This window comes from Humulus lupulus, chromosome X, assembly GCF_963169125.1.
Source record: "Humulus lupulus chromosome X, drHumLupu1.1, whole genome shotgun sequence".
Taxonomy (NCBI): Eukaryota; Viridiplantae; Streptophyta; class Magnoliopsida; order Rosales; family Cannabaceae; genus Humulus; species Humulus lupulus.
The window spans coordinates 234,706,148-234,728,967 of NC_084802.1; the positions used below are offsets into that span (position 1 = coordinate 234,706,148).

The 22,820-nt window shown below is 37.8% G+C and overlaps 2 protein-coding genes across 3 annotated transcripts; one reads left to right on the forward strand and one right to left on the reverse strand.

Annotated features, from left to right (window-relative positions):
- Positions 1–16,164: 16,164 nt before the first annotated feature.
- On the forward strand, positions 16,165–20,202 carry LOC133803862 (cryptochrome-1). 2 transcript variants are annotated; one of them, XM_062242004.1, is made up of 5 exons: positions 16,167–16,895; positions 17,361–17,579; positions 17,735–18,441; positions 18,762–19,552; positions 19,804–20,202. In XM_062242004.1, the coding sequence occupies exons 1-5, from the start codon at positions 16,583–16,585 to the stop codon at positions 19,805–19,807; spliced, it is 2,034 nt and encodes a 677-aa protein (XP_062097988.1). In that variant the 5' UTR covers positions 16,167–16,582; the 3' UTR covers positions 19,808–20,202. The 2 variants fall into 2 exon arrangements, with proteins under 2 accessions (XP_062097990.1, XP_062097988.1); XM_062242006.1 differs by lacking the exon at positions 19,804–20,202 and having other exon boundaries at positions 16,165–16,895; positions 18,762–19,556.
- A 214-nt stretch (positions 20,203–20,416) lies between these two features.
- On the reverse strand, positions 20,417–21,706 carry LOC133806863 (nodulin-26-like). Its single transcript, XM_062244948.1, has 5 exons — positions 21,544–21,706; positions 21,205–21,423; positions 20,911–21,117; positions 20,755–20,816; positions 20,417–20,633 (listed from the first exon to the last, which is right to left on the reverse strand). The coding sequence occupies exons 1-5, from the start codon at positions 21,685–21,687 to the stop codon at positions 20,417–20,419; spliced, it is 849 nt and encodes a 282-aa protein (XP_062100932.1). The 5' UTR covers positions 21,688–21,706.
- Positions 21,707–22,820: the final 1,114 nt, after the last annotated feature.

Consider the following 22,820-nt stretch of genomic DNA (forward strand, 5'->3'; position numbering starts at 1 on the left):
ATCAATAGTCAATATGAAGGTAAGTCAATCTTAAACTCAGGAAAAAAAAAAGAAAAAAAGGCCAACTAATAGTATAGTCCATTTTAGATGTTGTTTACTAGCCCTAATGTTCCATCTTCGAAGTCCACGAGTAATGGTATTACAATCTTGTGCCTGTAAAAGGATGAAAACTTGTTTCGTCTATTTTTGTGCTTAGTAAATTATAAAGATATTTACAACAGACTCTAGTGAGTCTCCTAAAAATCAGTATAAATTAAAAATAAAATTAAGTATATAGATTAACATGTGCTAGTGCGCACATGTGCATGTTTGTGCATCTATATAGATTTACATGTGCTAGTGCGAAAATGATCTGATTGGGTACAGAACATTAATGCAAAGTTATTAATATTTCCCTATAAAAAGCAGAAAGAATATATATATTAAAAAAAACGCAACAGCAAAAATAAAATAGGAAAATGCATAGTACATTAGTTCTACTAACTGGTAGTCAACTCCTTACAAAGGGGGTGAAAGCATCCTATTATGAAAAGGGTCTAAGGAGAAACGAAAAAAACATCAACAAATGATGATACAAAAATAGTTCAGGCATTGGAAATGAAGAGGGTAATAAGATTGTATAGAGACTTGTATAACTACATTTGGTTGTGCATGGAAATTTTGTAGTTGATTCTTGAAAATTTGAATATCATAAATATAATAATCTTTTAAATATCGAAATAATAACGTAAATACCTTAACCCCATAAGTTTGAGATCAATTGTAATGTAAAATTGAAAACACCTAGCAACCACCATTTTACTATCATAACCATATTAAAGACATGAAAAATTCTAAATAGCAAAAAATAAAATACTGCACTCGAGAGTTTGAACGCAAGGTCCCACACTACCACATTCCATTTCATCCTTTCCAATAGCGTGTAATTATCTCATCATGATGTTAGTTCTTTTTACTCTAACGAAATCTGGATTTTATAAGCAAGTAGTTATTAGAGGAAGCACTTATTATTTCTTATTTATTCTCCCCTAACCAAAAAATTATATACATTGTTAAACTAATTTATATAACAGGCTATCAGAAAAGAAAGAAACAATGCAGATTCAACAACAACCCAATCAATGGTGAGTTGACATAATATTCTTACGATACAAGTATAGGATAGTTACCTCTTGCTCTAACTTGAATAAATGATGATTGAAGTGTTGCTGCAATCTCTCATTTGCATAATTAATGCAGAAATATTCAAAACTATTCCTCTGTACAACAAATTACATGGCACAAACAATGGTTCAATGTAGAAGTACAGTACATCTTCAACATCAGAAAGTACATCTGAAACAGTAAAGCATCTTAAAATAACAAATTTTAAACCAACTCTTTCTCTCAATAATTTAAGATTTCTTCCCTAGGTAGAAAAATACGCCATACAGCTTCTAAGTTCACCAGTTGCCTAATGTCATTTTGAGGTTAATTGCTTCAAAAGTTTCAAGACCATACAAAATACAATTTAGTGTGGCTAAGTCTCATATTCATACTTTTGGTTGCAAATAATTGACACACTCGATCTATTCTTTAAACTTTTTTTTGTTTATAAAAAGAAACACAAAGTGAAGAGATCAGATATGACCTCTTAGTGTTCGAATACAATTATATAAATAATAATGTCATTCAAAACAATAAGACGAGATTTATTATTTAAACTCATTATATAGAATTACCAAGATTGCAACATATTCTTATATATAAAAAGTAATAATGATTTTTTTTTATGTTTTGAAAAATCCAAATCATTCAAGCATGACAGAACCCATTAATTCTTATAAATCTCTCTTAAACATCAAAGGACCTAAGTATATTCTGTACTAGATGTGTAAAACATATAAATCATGTAAGACAACAAAATTACAATCAAAGTATGTAAATAAACAATCAGCAAACTGGAAACTGCAACATTATAAGTTTATAACAGAATGGAAGGGAATTGTTCACTAACCCTATGATGATACACTGATTTACTTCATCTGGAAAAAAGTAAGTCACATTAGAACTTTTAACAGCTAATGACAATTCTCAAGGTGGGATTTATGTGCTGAAAAGAATAATCTTATAAATATTGAATGAGTAAAGAACCTCGTATCATTTCGTGGATTGTTGTGTCTGTAATGGCATACACATGTGGGTTGTCATTTGTTGTACGCTTATATGCATCTATATATTCATTTCCATACAAAGGAACTTTCATAAATGGATTGATAGCAACCAGCACTGGTCCTGCTTTTGTCTGCAAGGAATACAATCAAAATGTAAAGACATTAGAGGAGACAGATTTCCAAGAAAATGACAAAAGAAAAGTTACAACAAATTTGAGAACATACGTAAATCATATTTTGATTGTATCTATACTAGAGATTGTACAACACTGATGGTTCATTTAGATAACTTAACCACATGAGATCATCTACACCATCAAGGATATCAGGATTTGCTGGGACCAAACTTTCAATTTGTACCTTTAAAACCTACAAAGTGAACATTAAAATAAATCAAACATCTAATGGAAAAAATACAATCAAATCTCAACTCAAAGTTTCCATAGCTCTTGCTGCAAAAATAAAAGTTTCCAAAGCACTCTTACTTTCTCATTAGGCAATGCAATGAGAGATTCAGTCCATGAGATTGACAATATTTTCGCAAGCTCCCATTTCCCATTTGGACGTTGAAACCAAGATTGAAGCTTCTGAAACAATAAACTTAAGAAGTAGGTAACAAAAATTAATAAAAACTACTTACTATGTTCACAAACTAAGCTCCAAGAATCATCAGTTACTTTTTTAAACTAGTTTATAAAATTAAGGCTGAATTGCAACAAGTCTGTAACAAAATTTGGATCTCTCATGTCAGCTATTTCTTCAAAAAATAGAATATGAAATTGAAAGTGCAATTGCATTTAAGAGACAATGACAAATGAAAAGCCAAAAAGGTAACAGTCTTCATATAAATAAAAATCAAGAGTTAGAGTATGAAGCCATTCTATACAACAGCAAAAAATCATAATCTGCAAACCACCAATCTACTATACAACGGAAAGACCAGCAACGCATTAGACAATAAATGTAAAATTGTAGTTTGGGATGGGGTGAGGGGAAAGCCGAAGATCTAACAATGAAAGACTAGAGTAAATTTGCTAAAATTGAGACAACATCCATACAGATCAAGTCAAGATCAAATGATGTAGTTTCATTATATATAAGAACAATAAAAGTAATATCTATAAAAAACCAACCTACTAAACACGTGGCTAAGAGCGGTTACATGTTATTAATAAATATACAATTGGAGGGAAAGAAGTCTATAGAAGAAAGACTCTGAGATTCACTAAACAGTGAAGCCAAATGTATAGGCATCAACAAGTTGATATCATGTACTAAATTCTAAAATAAAATTGTCAAAATAAACAGTTAAAGTTATAATTCATTCCATGTTGATGTTGTCAAATGTATAAGACATCTGCAAAATTACCCCAAAAGCTCACAGTACTTGAGTAGTGAGCAAAATACATAATGAACGTCATCATTTCATAAGTACTACCTCTCATAGACGAAAATAAATTGCATATGCAGCAAAGAACTGCCATTATTTTTTGGAAAATATAAGTACATAAAAAAAATGAAATTTAAAAAGAAGCCAGAAATATACTTTCTTCGTAGCATACGAGTTGGTATCACCCCACCTGTGTTCACTGCGAGATGCAGAGACCGATGGCACTGGTGGAGCTACAGAGTCTGAATCTTCATCAACACTTGATGGTCTATCTTCAACTGAAACTATGTTCATACCATATGGTGAATCCTCATTCACTTGGTCCATGCTTCCAGCACTATTATCAACAGCCACATCCCCTGAATCACTATTTTCAGGTATACTTGATGAGGTGATATTATTGTATCCTAACTTTGCATCACCAAACTTCCCAAATTGATCAGAGGTCGGTGAACCCATGAACCTAAAATCACTAGGCAATGACTGTCCAAAAAGCAACATGCCACCCTCATAGATCAAAGCAAACAACAATAGACGCCTGTGTAATTTCCCCAAAATCACAATGCCACACTCAAAGATCAAGACAGGAGCAATATTTCCACAATACATAATAGAATTAACCAAAGATGGCAACTCAAGAGGAACAATTCACAAATGCAACTAAACAAATCCAAGGTACATAAAAATATTACCCAGAAAGATCTACAAAGGAGCAGCTCGGTAGTGGTGGAATGACATTGGGGCTCAGGTTGTGGTGTTGCTTAACCAGGAGCTCATGAAGATGGGGTCAGGGCCGATTCTTTTCTGGGTGCGATGGAGCTCTCGATGCAGGAGTTTTCTTGGAGACACACGTGGCCTCGCATTAAAGGGAGGCGCGCCTGGTCTTGTGGAATCTGGGCCCTCGCTTGGTGCATACTCGGGGCTCTACAGCGGAACAGGTGCAGAATTACGCCTGGTGGTGGCCCGCGAATGGAAGTCGCACTGGGTCGAAGGCACGCAGAGGTGGGATCGTACCTGGGGTCACTTGGTTCGGGGGTTGGGTTCATGGGTGCCTGAGATTTGGAGCTTGGCTCGAAGAAAAAGGATTGTGAGGATGGTGGTTAGGTGGTCGAAGATGAGGATGATGGTGGTTACGAGAGTGGCGGCTAGGGCAAAGGGAAGAGAAAGAGACAAGAAGGAGAATGGGAAAAAAGGTATCGGGGTAGGCTGGTTCTTTTTTTATATTTTATTTCTATTACTTTACCACTTTTTACATAGTATATATTATAATACATTTTCAAAAGACTTATAATTATGTGTTGTGGAAAGTCATTTTTGGTGTAGTGAAGGTTATTGCTTATGCGTTGCGGTAGCTGAAGGAATATGAGCAGCGGTACCCTACCCATGATTTGGAACTAGCAGCAGTGGTATTCGCAGTGAAAGTATGGCGACATTATTTGTATGGAGAGAAGTACGAGATATACACCGATCATAAGAGTTTGAAGTATTTCTTCACCCAGAAGGACCTAAATATGAGACAGAGACGTTGGCTAGAGTTGGTGAAGGATTATGACTCTGACATCCTTTATCACCCAAGAAAAGCCAATGTAGTGGCAGATGCTTTGAGCCAAAGGGGCCCTAGATAGTTGTTTAGCTCAAAGTAGATATCGAAGGAATTGGTAGAGGAAATGACTAGAGTGAGGATAAAATTGTTAGTGTGCCAATTGGACAATATTACTTTACAATCTACCCTCTTGGAGAGGATAAGAAAGGGCCAGATGGATGATACGCAGTTGCAGGAGGCCCGAGGGGATGTCCTAGATGGAGTGGCTAAGGATTATTCCATTTCAGAGAGCTGAGGTATAAGAATCGAATCTGTGTTCCGATGAATATGGGTATTAGATGAGAGATTCTTGATGAATCTCATACTACACCATACTCACTCCATCCAGGCACCACGAAGATGTATCAAGATCTACGAACTTTGTATTGGTGGCTTGAGATGAAGAAGGAAGTGGATGAGTAAGTAGCCAAGTGTTTAACTTGTCACCAGCTAAAGGCTAAACACTAGTGACCAGCAGGGTTGTTACAGCCTTTAGGTATTCTCGAGTGGAAATGGGAAGATATTACCATGGATTTTGTAGGAGGTTTGCCCTGGACGGTGGGGCAACATGACTCGGTGTGGATGGTAGTAGACAAGTACATCAAGTCAGCTCACTTTCTGCCAATGAGGACTACTTATACTGTGGATCAATGTGCGGAGTTGTATGTGAGGGAGATTGTACGTCTCCATGGGGTTCCAAAGTCTATAGTATTGGACTGGGATCCCATATTTACCTCCAAGTTTTGGGGTTGTTTGCAGAAGGCTATGGGAACTCAGTTGAAGTTCATTACAACCTTTCATCCTCAGATAAATGGGCAGTCTGAGAGGACAATTCAGATATTGGAGGACATGCTTAGAGTATGTGTGCTATACTTTTGAGGGGTCTTGGAGTAAGTACCTCCCGTAGATTGAGTTTTCGTATAACAATAGTTATTAGTCAACGATTGTGGTAGATCTCCCACTCATTGGGATGATATGGGGGAAAGGAAGTATCTAGGACCAGAGATGGTTTAGAAGACTAATGAAACTATTGAGAAGATCCGAGCTCGAATGCTTGCTTTGCAAAGTAGACAGAAAAGCTACGCTGATCCTAAGCGTAGGGACGTGGAGTTCCAGGTAGGGTACCACGTATTTCTACGAGTTTCACCATTACGAGGGGTAAGGAGATTTGGGAAAAAGGGCAAGTTGTACCCTAGATTCGTAGGACCTTTTGAGATCCTGGAGAGGATCGGGTCGGTAGCCTACAAATTGGCTCTACCACCATCATTATCATGAGTTCGTGATGTGTTTCACATCCCAATGCTTCAGAAATATATCTTAGATATGGCCCATGTATTGGGATATGAGGATCTGGAGCTACAGACAGATTTTTCGTATGAGGAGCGACCAGTTCAGATCCTAGACAGAAAGGATAAGGTTCTGAGGAACAAGATGATTCCTCTAATCAAAGTCTTATGGAGGAATAGCAAGGTCGAGGAAGCGACCTATGAGCTAGATTTGGCTATACGAGATCAATATCTCGAGTTATTTAGGTAAATTTCGAGGACAAAATTTTCAGTAGGAGGGGATAGTTGTAACGTCCCAAATGCTAATAAGGTTTAGTACCTTGATTAGTGTGTGGGAGGACATAATTGGATATATGTGTGATTAATTGATTAAATGCGTGGCTACGTGGCATGCATGATTTATATGATAATATAAATATATTTATATGCATGTTTATGTGTATTAAATATGCATGTGGGCCCGTTCTTGCTTTTAAGGGCATACTTGTAATTTTGTCTCGTTGCGGGCATAAATGTGATTATATGTGTTAAATGATTGAGACCACATTATTATGTGGATATATTTGCATTATTCGGCTCGAGGCGATCCTAGTGAGCGGATTAGCGGAATAGTCACAACAGGGTCTAATACCCAGCTTAGGGTGAGCCTAGGGGTTTATTTGGGAAATTTAACATATATTTGGGATTTATCGAGTAACAGGTAAGTATTTGGTAATTAGTTGGGCATGTGAGGATTACTTGGGAATTTGTAGGGCGACTCGAGGAATTTAGCAGGAAATAGGGCAAATGACAGTTTTGCCCTTATGGGCAATAAAGGGCTGAGTTATCACTAAGAGAATTTTGATCTTTATGTTAGGGGATATAGTTAGGAAAGGTTTTAGAGTTAGCTAGAGACATCTGGAAATCACCTCTCAACAATTCACTCTCTCATTCTCACGTTCTTGCCTCTCTCTATCTTTGTGTGACTTGGTGGCTTAGGAAGATTGCTGAGGAAAAAGGCTTAGGAATTGAGCTGGGAATTTAGGGAATTAAGCTAGGAGCAGGCAAGGAACAACTGAGGATCAAAGCTATCATTGAGGTAAGATTATAGGCCTTAATATGTTGAATTCTAGTTGGGTTTGGACATGCTTAGGGATGATTGGGTCAGTTTCTGAATTTAGGATTTAAGGAAGGTTGAGCTAGTGTTATAGGCCATATGTGTTGTTTGTAAGGTGATATTAAGGGTTATAGACTTAATATTGGCTTGGGTTTATGCTTAAGTTGAATTATGTGGCTTTTATTTTAGGAGGAAACGTAGGAAAAGCCCCAGGATTTCAGGGTTTACAAGGGCCCACCGCAACTCAGTTCTTGGGTGGCATGGGCATGTGACCCCAGAAGCCTTGAAGGGCTTTCTATTTCGTAGGCGCGTTGCGGCCCTAAAGGGCAAGTTGCGACCCACCTACCCTTGGGATTTGGGGCTGGTGCCTTTGACTTGGGGGAGCGTTGCGACTCTTAGGGCCAGGTGGCAACCCGCCTAGGCAGCCTTAGCCAAATTGGGGTTTTGGGCTCGGGAAACTAAACCTAAGTGTTCGAGAAGGGTTCTGCCACCCGGTTTTGTAGAAGTCGAGGTCCCAAAGGTTGGTACGTTATTTGTAAAGCATTTAATTGGATTATATTTTAATAGTTATCCATTGTCACTTGTGACTAGGGTTACCGTTAAGGCTCGGGATTGAGGATCGTGCTTGGGACTGCTCCACATCCTCCGCTCATGACACGAGGTAAGAATATTGCACCTCAGTTGTGAATGGGGTTGAGATCCCCTATAAATGAACATATGTGAGATTAGAAATATATTTGTGATTGGAGATATCGGGATAGGAATGTTAGTTCGTGCTGCTTTTGATTGCGTGTTTCGCAACCTATATATCTGTTATGTTTTATGTGGAAGTCCGGCCTAAGGGAGTCGGGGCTAATGTTAAGCGTGTTGAACGCAGCTCGACCTAAGTGAGTCGGGATCAGATAAATAACTAGAGGGCTCGGCCTAATGGCGCCAACTCCTAACTAATTGTATTAAGATTGAATTATATGTCTTGATTAAAGTGTTTAGTGTTGCCTAGCTTAATGCTTGTATTCTGCTGTTGATTAAACTGATTGTTCTAGGTTTGATATGCATTTAGTGTCATGATCTATGCTTATTGGGTTTAGTTTTCTTGCTGAGCTTTGGCTCACGGGTGCTACGTGGTGCAGGTAAAGGCAAGGGAAAGTTGGACCAGCCACAAGTTGGAGAGCTTTAGGGGCGGTGTGTACATCAACAGCTACTCGATCGCCACGGCCAAGAGATTTACAAGGACTAGAGCCAAAATTGTATTTTTCCAATTAGGCTGGCTGCAGTTTTATTTACTTTTGAGTGTTGTAACTGCCTTGTAAACATTATTTTTGGGATCCCGTGTATCAAACTCTTATTTTATTGAAAGTCAACCATTTTATGATCAAAATCTTTTAACCCTAACCTGTCAGTTGACTTTAGAAACACATTTATGTTCAAACGACTTGATTAGCAATTCATTCACTATTGTAAATACAAAGTGTAACGGTCTTGGTTACCCAGGGCATTACATGCAGTTTCGGGTTTCATGGGAGTTCTTAGAGGAAAGAGAAAACAGAAGAAGATAAAAGAGAAAGGGTAGAAGGAAAATGAGGAATGGAGGGGCTATATATTAAAGGGTAAATGAGGAATGGAGGGGCTATATATTAAAGGGTAGAAGGAAAATGAGGAATGGAGGGGCTATATATTGCTTCCATGCACGTAAGCAGGTGTGATGCTATCCTATGTACCAAAAGGACATCATTACTATAGTTTATCTGATGTCGGCTTGCCTAGGGAACAAAAAAGCCGCCAGTTGGCTTACCAAGGAAAGGATCATCATTGCTCCAATTAAGTGGTTTTCCTTTTTCCAATGTGTCAGAATACAAAAGGACTCCAAGTTGGTCGAAGAGTAAAAGTTTATCCAGTGGTGGTCGCATTGTGATAACTTAGGGGAAAAATGTTTATCCCCAAACCAAACATAATGACGTGGCATGACAAATTGTCACGTGGCAACAAGAAACATTAATCTCACTAGCCCTGGTCAAATGGGCACGACCAGAAGACAAAGAGATGCCTCCTTGAGTTTATCTAAGAATGTCTAAGGTTGCTGATCGCAAAAGTACAAGTTAACTACATGCAACCTACTCAAGGAAGGAACACTGGTCGAATGATGATCCCAGAAGTAGCTTCAATGACCAGAAGCATCTGCATTTCATGAGATATTTATGTAGCTATATTTTGAATGTATTTTATTTCATATTCAGCTGTAAAATACCCACATTATGCATGTAAGGCCAATTTTCACACTTGTAAGGTTCGATGCCCATTAGAATCTCTATAAATAGGATCTCTCACTGCCATTTGAGGGGATTCAAATCTCTAGACTCTTGACTTTCTCTCTAGAAATAGCACTTACATACATAACCCTTTTTGTACTATATTTTCTCTCTTGGGCTTAAGAAACTTAGTTGACTCCAGTTCATCTGATCTTGAGTACTAAAACTTTCGTGATTAATAAAAGTGCAAGTGGACATAGATCATTATCAACCCTTGGGGCCGAAGCACTATAAAAATTATTTGTTTCGTTTACTTAAGTTCAGCTCTTTTTATTATTCAATCTTCATTTTAATTGACTCAATGTCGGTTAACCAAAACACTGTTCAACAGTAAGTTATTTGATGTTTGGCCAATGACTTAGCCATTGCCCTTTTGTTTTCTATTCTGCTTTTGTGTTGTGAGATTGACCTTACTAAGCGTTATCACTTACCTAGTTGTTTCATGTGTAGGTAAGTGCAAGGACAAGCTTGAACAGTGAATGCTAGAGTCTCCTTGCAGGATGTACATGTGGCCCGACCTTGGGGAGAAATACTTTTCATTTTATGTTTAAAACTCTTTTGGCTCACTTCAAGAATTTAAAGCTTATTTGTAAATATTTTTAGTGTGTGCACGTATTTCTTTTAAAAGCTTTTTTTTTTATATGGATTTTTGAGACTTTAAATAAATGAAAATCGTTTATATTCTGTAATGTTTTGTGTTGGTATTTTTGGGTCGTTACATCAATAGCTCAATAGCATGTACACTAGGATGCGTCTTTGCATGGACACCCACCTAGCTTGTAATAAGCCCTCAAGGCTGGCATGTTATAACAAGGTCAAAAGGGTGGAACACAAAAAGGCAACTCTTAAGAAGAGGCATCTCGAGTTCTATCCCTAGACTTGTTAGAAGACCTTGAGGAAACCTCCCTCATAAGAACCCCTCGAGAATGAGCATCAAGAGAAGGTGCTTCGCAAAAATGAGACTTATGAGTGGAAGGCTCATTAGGACTACATGATGCAATGAGCCCTACGTTAGGCCTGCTCGACCTTCCTTTCTAATAGGCTTTGCTACACTTGTTGCGTCGTCCTCATAAAAATCCTTAAATGCTTCTTCTATTATCTTTTATGTTCTCCTAAAGAGTTCATTAGTTCATTCTTTTGAAGCATTGAAAGAAATCTCTAAGCGGGTGTGTAACGCCCTACTACCTTAGAGCCGTTACTAAGTGAGTTTAAAACAGAATTTGTGCATTTAATTGACTCTAAGTGGTTTCTAAAACCGAAAGTGTGAATAAACCAGAGTTTAAGGCTGTACTCTTAGAAAATGTTTAGTTTCATTAAAAACGTTAATTATAAAACATCTGGGATCCCAAAATAAGGTTTACAAAAATATTTACAACTCAAAAATAGCTTTACACTTGATCAGCTATCATAAGAATGGTTAAATACAGCCATATACAAATGCCCCCAACCAAAGCAGTCGGGCAGGCCGAACATGTACGCGCCGCCCCCACGCTCTCCATACTCATGGCCAGTTGACTGACTCCTTGCTTTTACCTGCCACACGGAGCACCCGTGAGCCGAAGCCCAGCAAGAAAACCCAAATAGTACATAACATATGCAGATCATAAAGCTGGCATAATTCACTGATAATAGGAAAACCATCATAATAAACAAGTACGGCCATTCCGCCCCAGAGGCCTTACCAAAGCCTGGGGTTTCGGTTCTCACCGCGAGGATAACTCATGTATCCCTTGGGTCCCACCCTGACTATAAGCATCCCATGTGCTGAGTGTTACTTTCGGCCCCATGGTCGTACCCGGCCTATGCCGCTCTCGGCCCATGCCGTTCATTACATTGTAATCACACATATAGCACATTCGAAATAATCATTCACACACATCATGATTCATTTAAGATTAAACATTTGCACATAATACAATCTCGGGCCATGCCCTGCAATCACACAGTGGGGGCCATGCCCTATTCTCGGGTGTTATGGTTTTCTTACCTGTATCCCGAGCTTTCCGATGCACCACGGTCACGAGCACGGTCCACTAGCACGAGCCTCTCCCAAATCCTAGTCACAACACACACATCAAACACTTTAAATACTAACCAAGCCAAAACCACTTCCCGGGCCCAATCCCGCACTCCCGAGACCTCTAAAACCTTAAAACAACACCCCGGAGACATCCCCCGAACCCCCGGAGCTAAGAACTAAAATTGCCAATACTAACGCAAAATCTGTGCCGCGGCACGCCTTCGCAGCCCAGAAATTCTGGGTTTTTCCTTCGTGTTTTCCCGAGCTTCAACCTCTCCAAACCGCCCCAAACCAGTACCTAAGCCCCAAAACTCAAATCCAAACCTCATATGAACAATCTAACACCCTACAAACACTATGATCAAGGTCAAAACATCAACACACCCAAGACCCACACCTTTGATCTCAAATTCAGCAACTCAAACCAAAACCCATGAAAATCTTAACTCAAGCATTAAATTCCTCAATCAACACAGAAAACAAACCTAAATAAGCATAAGATCCTTACCTCAAGAGTAGAATCCACCCTAAAAGTTTCCTTGATCTCCTCCTAAGCTTCCCACTTCAGCCCCTTCTACACCTCTTCTTCTTTCTTCTTCTTGCCCTAGCCTTTCTCTCCTCTTCTTTTCCTTATCTTCTAATTTTATCAAAACCACAAGTGAACCCAAATGCCCAAACCGTATCCCCCTAAATCCCAGCTGCAAAATGTCTATTACCCTAGCCAAAAGACCATTTTACCCCTTCTTCATAACCCTTCCTAACTAAACCTTCAAGGGCACCTAAGTCCTTTCACTTTTATTTCATTTCTACCATTTTCTATCTAAAACTTGTTACTCACAGCAGTTACAATTGGTTACCCCGGTTACCCAATTACCAATAACTAACCACTCATTCTCAACTCACTTATAAGATTCCCGAAGTACCCCTAGGCTCCTCCCGAGCCGGGTACAACATCCCGTTGTGACTTTTGGACTAAATGGCTCACTAGGACCGTCTCGATGCGTGCATCCTGATAAAAACACCACCTCACATGGCACCATTCACATAGTACAATTATCACAGTTATGCCCTATCATGGCCAGATTACAATCATGCTCATTCTAAGACAATCAGGTCTACATGCATACTAATTCACATAGTCATGCATCTCAAATAATCAATTAGTCATATAACGTGCATTAAATGATAATCATGCATAAAACTCAATAAAAACACACACCAAATCCCATCATGCCCTCCAGGCACACTACTCCAGGCCCTTAAGCCTTAACACTGAATTTGGGTCGTTACAGGGTGCCACTTGAAGGTACGCTCTCAGTCATGGTGACCTATGGGAAGTGTTTTCTATGGACCTTCTACTACTTAGAAAACCCACAATGCAGAAGACAAAATAAATAAGAAGGAAAATAAAAGAATGAAATCCTGGAACAAGGAGTGAGAGTAAGAGGAATGAAGGAGAAAAAAAGTAGGTGTACGAACACATTCATCGAAAAATGGTAGGAATGAAGGCTCTTGAGCTCTGGTTTCTCTGAAAAAAGCGAATATCTACAAAGTGGGAAATGGAAAAAGATGAAACCATTTAAATAGCAAGCTTGGAGAAATGTGAGTCATTGATCTAGACCTAAATGAATGGTCCAGATGGCCTCGGGGAAAGTGAAATTAAAAACTTCACCGCATGCCACCAAAAGATCATCTCAGTCACCTCGAGCTCCATCATGACTCTATCCTCACGTAAAAGAGACACATGTAGAAAAAGTACACAGAAAGTTACAATCATTGAATATGAGTCAATAGCACATTTGAGTGCCTAAATATGGATGTGAACTAGCCAAATAAGGACATGTGGATGAAAATTGGAATCCTTGAGAAAATGGAATCTCCTCGAAGATTGGAGGGCGAATGTTGGGAGTAATACTACAGAAGCCACATGTCACATATACAGGGACATTAGCGAGTACAAAGCTCTCGAGAACTCCCACTATAATTTTTCATGCACACCAGCTCACAAAGAAGAGAAAAAGGGAGAGATTGCCCCTTTAATTGACCTTGTTCATGAGTTGCCTCCAAGGGGTTCGCGAGAAGGATGTCAAGTCCACATGCGAGAAGGTAGTCGTCGCGCTCCAAGAGAGGATGTTCGACAAGAACTACGGTGGTCCCCAAAAGAACCAAAATGGAATAGCCGACAAAATCCCTAAAATCATGCTTTTACTACACAAAATGTATTACCACTACCACCATGACGTTGCCCCGTAGAACAATATGAGGGACACTACCTGTGCAAGCTTGCTGACATATCGTGGTATTAGAAAAAGCGAAAGACATATGTCTCTTTCTACTTTTCTTGTGTTAAAAGTAAAGGATATCTCTATAATTTTACATACCTTCAAAAACCTCAATAAAAGGGAGATAAACAACCCTTACAAGGGGGTTCGACTAGTAAAAAAAGTGAGATTATTACAGTGTAGGCAAAAAAAAATTCTTAAAATACAACTGTTTCATCATTCTTATTTTCCTTTTCTGCAACTCAAACATTATTCTCTTTCTCTTTTCTACTACAAATCTCACAAGCATCGTTTCAATATACTAAAATATTTCTCTAAAGATTTCTACACATTAACAACTTTCATTGAACTCAAAATATTCCTTCAATTTGGCCCCTTTTATGAACTCATTGTTATTTTTGGAGGTACAAAAGACCCTGAATCGGAGCTATTAGGTCTCCAAATACCAATTTGGACGTAATTAGTGAGGTTGTCTAGGTGGATGTAAGTGAAAAGACATGTTTATTTAACTTTTATTAGATTTTTAATAAATTAAAATTTAGTAAATTAAAATTGATTTTTCTAATTTTTAATAAAGATATAATTTTTATTTTAATATTTTAAAGTTTTCTTTTAATAATTAAACTAATGAAGATCCGCCACGTTAGTCTAAGTGGTAAAGTACCACTTAATAGTGCTAGCGAAAATATTTTTCATTAACAAAAACAAAAAGGATTTTTGCCATTAAATTTTTTAAATTGGTAACTATAATTAAAAGATAAGTACTTTGCAGCAAATACCACAATATAAATCAATCATAAAAGTTGGTGCACTTTCAATTTTATAGCTCATATCCATATAGATGATATTAGTGTTGTAAGATGAGATTAAAAAAAAAAGCAAGGTATAATATAAAGTTAGTACATTAGATATTTCAATATGAACAACATTCTTATTTGGGTTATTTTAAACATAAAAAAGAGAGACATTATGCAGACAACATATATATAGGGTTCTGTTTTTTTTCTTTATCTACATCATATCAACATAAAAAGCCCAAAATAAAACTTGGATGGAAACCATTGTTTCATCTTCACAGCTAAATGGGGTAAAGTTTAAACACTTGAAATTCAATATATGATGGGAATTTTAAGCTGATGTCAGTTTCTAATTATGCAAATTCTTTTATTTTGGGGTGAGGGGTTTCATATTCATTATTGATGCCAATTGGTTTAGGCAGCTGGTCTGTGTCTAGTAATATTTACATACACATACTTTTTTCTTTTCAAAGTGCCAAAGACTAAACGTTTTGTTTCTGGGGATGGGAAGAGAGAGAGAGAGAGAGAGAGAGAGCCACATCATAAATCACTTTGAACAGTGACCCAAAAATGGAATCTGAGCTTTTAGAAGAGAAGAGGCCTTGAGAAAAAGTAAAAAAGGCCCACCTCAAGAAAAAGCCGAAAACCATTTAGTCATCGTTCCTATCTTCCCATGCTGCATGTCCCCTCGCAATCCCAAGTTGAAATGATCTAACCTCATGCCGTTCAAAACCAAAGTCCCAATATGACTGCTAGCCAGAATACCAGTACCAAGAGGATCAGATTCAATTCAAGCCAAGCTGCTTAAGCTAATAATATAATAAAGATTTATTTTATTTTATTTTATTTTTTCTGCATAAAACACAAAAGAGTTTGACAAATTACACGTGTTTGTTACTTTTCACGAAAGGAGACACTGTTTTTTTCTTAACATTTTATTAGCAACCAAAAATTAACTACTTTCAACTTTAACCTCAATGTGATGATGATAACGATGAATTTAAAGAAATTTGTCATTTCTATCAATTTTCCACTCTGTCAGGCAGAGTTGATTAGGGAAGGACCTAGAGGGAGAGAGAATAGAGATGAGTGGGATTTAATTTTTATTGTTTTCTTTTTCCCCTTGGGATAAGGAAAAATTAAAATAAAATAATGAAAAATCTTCGAAATAAAAGTTGTGGCTATAGTTTAGTTTGGCCAACAATTTGTTGTATCCCCTGCTACATGAACCATTCCTCTTCACTCACTCTTCTAGCTCATCTTTCTCTCTCTCCTTCTCATAGGGCCCATCTTTGTTGCCACTAGTCTTAAGAGAGATTAACCCTCAAACGCATTGAGGAAGAATTTCACCCTTAAGAAAAAGGTAGGGAACATAATTTTGATAACTATTTAGAAAGATAAGTGGTAATCAGGTGCAACTTTTCTTCCTAATGGCTTAAAATTCTCATCTTTTATCTTTCATATGACCAGAAAACTGTAAAGAAAGGTACAGCTTTGGATCACTCACAATCCCCTGGTGTGCCTCAAAGAGAGAGAGAGAAGAGAAAGTGGGATATGGTATATAGTTGAGAGAGAGAAATTGTCTTTCAATTTGCAGGCTCAGCGGGGGTTGGTGGTGGATATATATATATATATATATATATATATATATTAATTATATATTTGGGGAGATGTCAGCAGGTGGGTGTAGCATAGTATGGTTCAGGAGAGATCTAAGGATAGAAGATAATCCAGCTTTAGCAGCTGGAGTTAGAGCTGGTGCTGTGATTGCTGTCTTTGTATGGGCACCTGAGGAAGAAGGCCATTATTATCCTGGAAGGGTGTCAAGATGGTGGCTTAAGCAAAGTTTGGCTCATCTTGATTTCTCTTTGAGAAGTTTTGGCACTTCTCTCATCACCAGAAGATCTACTGATAGTGTTTCTTCTCTACTTGATGTTGTTAAGTCCACTGGTGCCAAACAGCTATTCTTCAACCACCTATATGGTCCGTCTTTTTTTTTTTTATATTTTTAACAGCATTATTAATTAGCGTGAAATTTCTGTTTGTCATCAATCTGTTCAGTTTTTCTGATGTTTTTAATAATCTCCTGTAGATTGTTTCAGTTGGTTAGTGAATCTCTAAATCTTGTGGCTGACGGACAGTTTATATTGATTATATTCTTAGTACAACCAAATATTGGTTTTTTCATGGCTGCCTGAATTGGAAAAATTATCTTTTTAGTATTTGATGAAATTGTTCATGGTCTCCTATGTTCTTTCTTGATTTTGATTAAATGTTAACTGTTTGATTATTGGGATGTATGTATTTTTATTTTTTTGCCTAAATTGAAAAGGAACATTCTGTAAACGTTGCTCAAAGATGCTTTACTTTCCCATTCCACAATTTTTGGAACTAAAAAAAACCATCTGTGCCTATTTTAATGTTTTGTGAATGTGTTTGTGATTTCAGACCCCTTGTCTCTTGTCAGAGATCATCGAGCAAAGGAGGTTTTAACTTCTCAAGGCATAACTGTGCGTTCCTTTAATGCTGATTTGCTCTATGAACCATGGGATGTTAATGATGCACAAGGCCGCCCATTCACAACCTTCACATCTTTCTGGGAGAGATGCCTTAGCATGCCATATGACCCAGAAGCTCCACTTCTCCCGCCTAAGAGAATAATTTCAGGTTTGAACAGTGAACAATATGTCACTGAGAATATAGATGAATGGATCATATCCAGTGGACAATTCTTTATGTTCTGTGCTTGCTTGTACTACAGTTTCAAGTTTATGTTTGCAGGTTTTGATTCACATTTTTTGACGTGGTTGAACTTTTTTCAGGTGATGTATCAAGGTGTCGTTCTGATACACTGGTGTTTGAAGATGAATCAGAGAAGGGAAGCAATGCACTCCTTGCTCGAGCTTGGTCTCCTGGATGGAGCAGCGCTGATAAGGCTCTCACAAATTTCATTAATGGACCACTCATTGAGTACGCAAAAAATCACAAGAAAGCTGATAGTGCTACAACTTCACTTCTCTCTCCCCACTTGCATTTTGGGGAGGTAAGTGTGAGAAAAGTGTTCCATCTTGTCAGGATCAAGCAAGTTTTGTGGGCCAATGAAGGAAACAAGGCTGGTGAAGAGAGTGTGAACTTGTTTCTAAAGTCTATTGGTCTAAGAGAATACTCAAGATACTTGAGTTTTAATCACCCTTACAGTCATGAAAGGCCCCTTCTTGGGCATCTAAAGTTCTTTCCATGGGTTGTGAATGAGGACTATTTCAAGGCATGGAGGCAAGGTAGAACTGGATATCCATTAGTGGATGCTGGCATGAGGGAGTTGTGGGCTACTGGCTGGCTGCATGATCGAATACGAGTAGTAGTTTCGAGTTTCTTTGTTAAAGTTTTGCAACTTCCTTGGAGGTGGGGAATGAAGTATTTCTGGGACACTCTCTTGGATGCTGATCTTGAGAGCGATGCACTTGGTTGGCAGTATATATCTGGTACTCTCCCTGATGGCAGAGAATTCGACCGCATAGATAATCCACAGGTATGGATATACACAGCCCAGCCTCATTCTGATTCTTCAACTTAGAACTTCCAGATAGTGCCTTTGCCAATAGTTAAACACACCACATTCTTTCAAGTTTAGATACATTCCACTCTCTTTAACAATCAAGGTCTCTTGCATTGGATTATATATACTTCAGCTGTCTTCAGCCACTGCTCCTACTTGCTATTTCATTTGTTAACAAGGCACGTTTGCATAACCATATGATTAGGAGCCTGTCCTTTAGAAAGTTTAAAATGATTTTTGTTTGTTTTAATAAACAAAAAAATTATAATTTCATGTTTATTTATTGTCTACAGTTTGAAGGGTACAAATTTGATCCACATGGAGAGTATGTACGGAGGTGGCTTCCTGAACTTGCCAGATTGCCAACTGAATGGATTCACCATCCTTGGAATGCACCAGAATCTGTACTTCAAGCAGCTGGAATTGAACTGGGGTTAAACTACCCTCTCCCTATTGTTGGAATAGATGCTGCAAAAGCCAGATTGGAAGAAGCACTATCTGAGATGTGGCGGCAAGAAGCAGCTTCGAGGGCCGCAATTGAGAATGGAACTGAGGAAGGTCTTGGAGACTCCTCTGACAATGGTGTGATTGCCTTCCCTCAAGACATACAAATGGAGGAGAACCATGAACCCCTGAGAAACAATCCTCCTCCAACAACTCGACGCTATGAGGATCAGATGGTCCCAAGCATGACTACTTCTTTGTTCAGAGTTGAGGAGGAAGAATCCTCTCTGGACTTGCGACTTTCAGCAGTAGACAGCCGAGCTGAAGTGCCCACAAATGTAGTTGTGATGCAAGAACCGAGGAGTGACATGTTGAACCATGGGCCAGGGCAGACTATCACTCAGCCACAGTACAATCCAACTGCAATGCAATATGGTGCTGAGGATTCAACAGCAGAATCTTCAAGTAGTGCTAGGAGAGAGCGAGATGGGGGTGTTGTTCCTGTTTGGTCTCCTTCAGCTGCCAGTTACTCAGAGCAGTTTGTTAGCGAAGACAATGGCATTGGTGCAAGTTCTTCTTATTTGCAGAGACATCCTCAGTCTCATCAAATAATAAACTGGAGGAGACTATCTCAAACTGGGTGAGAACTACTATCTTATCTAAAATAAAATAAAATGTGCAAGCGCACTAATATGTTTTGAATGATTGAAAATGTCTGCGGCTTCTGCTTGCTGAATCATTCAAGAGCTTGTTGATCTTACTAAATGCATTAAAAAATGTGTCTGATTCTTGAATTACATGACTATATGGTGTGGTGGATTGAAAATTGCTTATTAATATTCTCTGAACTAATAAATTTTTCTTTTTTCTTATTTTATATATAAAAAACAGGTAAAGAGAAAGAAAACATCCACGCTTGAGATAGCAAAAACCGCAGGTGACAAACGCAGTGTTGACTGTTTCTGATAGGCCACGGGAAGGTGGAAGTTTGCTCCACATGGAACACATCCGACCTGTTTTCTCCTTCACTAGTTTGACCTGAAACAGCAGTTGACCTCTAATCCGTATTATCTCCTTCCTAATTAGTGTAGGAAGCTCCCGGGCCATCCTTTTGTCCCTTGTTGTATCATATTATGTAGCTTTGTTTGTATAGTAAATGTTGTTCTCGTAAGGGAGAGTTAGATAAGTAAAGATAGAATGTGTAGTCCTAGAATAAACTCAGGCATGTGCTTTAACTATTAATCCCCAGATATTTTATCATGACGATTTTAAGTATCCACGTTTTCTTCATTCATTGCTTGTAGTTTAATGTCTTTCTGTTTGCATGTTTTTCATCATGCAATTGTTGCCATGAAGTATTGCATCAATAATTATGTAGGGAAAAAGAAAAGATAATATTTGAATCCCAATGGGAAATTTAACTCAACATCTTCAACATTCTAAACTCCATAAGGCACAATAACTTGCTTATTCATTAGATCCCCCGCTATGAGGTTTAAACTATCTATTGCTTCGACTGCAAATACATATGATTGTATGTACTTTTGGTGGTGCTCCCAGAAATTTCTGGCTTAGGGACTCTGACGATGCTGTAGACCAATGTGGCAGCCATGGCTCCAAGAATAGGAGATACAATAAAGACCCAAATCTTTGTATAGATCCCCGAGACAACAGCAGGGCCAATACTCCTAGCAGGATTCATTGAAGCTCCAGTGATAGGTCTGCAAAATGTAGCGTTACAAACTCTTGTGAATCTAAACATACTGAGCTTATTGAACACAAGTAGTATCAATTGCCTACTTATATTATAATCGTAAAAAAAAATACAAGTAAATAAATTACCCAGCAACCATAACATTGACCAAAAGTACAGCTCCTACTGCCAATCCTGAAAGATCTTTGCACTGTTTTTTTCATCCAAATAGGAATCAAAATTAAAAAAAAAACATTTTGTTATGTCAACAGTCAAATAGTTACTGCACAATAGACCAATCATACCGCTCTATGATCAGTGGCAACACCACTGATAGTGAACATCAAAAGGAAAGTGATTATGAATTCCCATGTGATGGCTTCAAGATCAGTAGTTGGAGGAGAGTAGTGAGTCGTTATTGTACGAATACTGTCTTCGTCATTGAATAACACCCTGAGGGTCAGGCTAGCCAGGGTGGCACCGACCAGCTGTGAAACGACATACATAGGTACCTATACGACACAAACTTTTGTATTGAAAAGCTTTTTACATGCGATTGTTATTTAGAAGAGATTATGAATGTAGTGTTGTAGTCTCACATGTTTCAGGGGGAATTTTCTGGCAGCAGCCAAGGCAAGGGTGACTGCAGGGTTAAAATGGGCACCTGAGACATGCCCTAGTGCATAAATGGCTGCCATTAAAACAAGACCCCAAACTATTGCTATTCCCACAATTGTTAACGGTTCTATTTTGTTGACAATTGCAGCACCACAGCCAATAAATATGAGAAAGTATGTACCAATGAGTTCCGCAACCATCTACTTACACAAGACAAGTCCCACCAAAAATAAATAAATAAATAAACAAATAAAAAAATTAAATGGTGCAATATACTAGATTCCTTATATTCAAATTATAGTATGAAGAGAAAATCTTACCTTTTGGAAGCTAGAAGGAGGTTTATCAACTTTAATAGTGTATTCTTGGAATCCCTTAGATTTGCCTTCTTCCATGAAAGATTGTTCAATGGACAATCCTAGTTTAGGGGAAGGCCCAGCAAAAGTTGAAGGTGAATTGGCCATTTTTGGTCCTTACAAGTTACAAAATACTTAATACTATTACTACTACTACTACTACTAGACTACTATGTAAAATGACACACTTTTGGGTATTCTTATATGCCAACTTTCTGGATAAAAAGAAAAAGAAGAAGAAGAAGAAGCATGTTGTTAACACATATAATTGACTCTTTTTACTTTGTTTGTTGTACTTATTTGATATGTCATGTGATGTCTAAAAAATTAATTACTTGAGACCTCAGTGACAATCAACAATGGACTAATTTTTGGATGTTAATTGATTTATTATATGAAGTATAAAATTGATGGTATCAAATAACAAAGGGCATCAAAACTGGAATGAAACTTTTTTTTTTTTGTGGAAGTTCCGTTTGTTTCTTAGGTAGGTGTTTAATTATAAGACTATGATGGACAAATAATTCTAAGCATAAAAGTGCTCATCTGAATTCGATTGTCACATCTTGGGTCGGCCTCTTTGGGGCTTAAGCACTTAAATAGTAATAGTCTAGACTAAACGAAGGGGCCGGCCGCTGGCGTTGATTGATTGACGGCTCATTTTCAGAAAAACAACGACCAAAATTCAAGCTTAGACCAAATTTAATCGCAGCTGTGGTGTTTGTTTCTAAGAACCTTATAATCTAGTGGTTATGACTTTTGTTTTGTTAAGACCAAATTCTTCAGTGACTTATTTAGCCGATTTAAATAGGAACGGCCAAGAATGTTATACCTTATTTCAACCCTTAACTATCCATTTACCCTCATTAGAGAATGGGGAGCCGGTCTGAGTGTTTATTCTTAGTTGTATTCACTAAACCAAACTCTAAAATGTAATATGAAGGGTATGCAAATTTTGACTGAGGAATCTAATATTTCTATTAGTATGCAACTTTTTTGGAATCATTAAAGGTTTTTTTTTTTGGAGGTTTACATTCATAGCTTTCAGTGAAGCTATGACAGTAATTTTGCCTACCTACTAAATAATTATTCTAAAGTATGATGAAAATTGGGTAATACATAGCTCTACGAAAAACATTATTGTCTTTCAGTTTAGTAATATATTTTATCTATTATATGTCACGGAGTAAATCCATTATATGCATCTTTTATTAGAGAAATTTCAGTAAATGAGCCTGAAC

Bases quoted from the DNA above. Each gene is read 5' to 3' on its own strand.
- LOC133803862 (XM_062242006.1), top strand. From the start codon at position 16,583: ATGTCAGCAGGTGGGTGTAGCATAGTATGGTTCAGGAGAGATCTAAGG. The intron at 16,896-17,360 runs GTCCGTCTTTTT...TTGTGATTTCAG, and splicing joins ATTCTTCAACCACCTATATG to ACCCCTTGTCTCTTGTCAGA. The intron at 18,442-18,761 runs GTATGGATATAC...TATTGTCTACAG, and splicing joins ACCGCATAGATAATCCACAG to TTTGAAGGGTACAAATTTGA.
- LOC133806863 (XM_062244948.1), bottom strand. From the start codon at position 21,687: ATGGCCAATTCACCTTCAACTTTTGCTGGGCCTTCCCCTAAACTAGGA. The intron at 21,118-21,204 runs GTGAGACTACAA...TGTGTCGTATAG, and splicing joins GAAAATTCCCCCTGAAACAT to GTACCTATGTATGTCGTTTC. The intron at 20,634-20,754 runs GTAATTTATTTA...TACATTTTGCAG, and splicing joins GTCAATGTTATGGTTGCTGG to ACCTATCACTGGAGCTTCAA.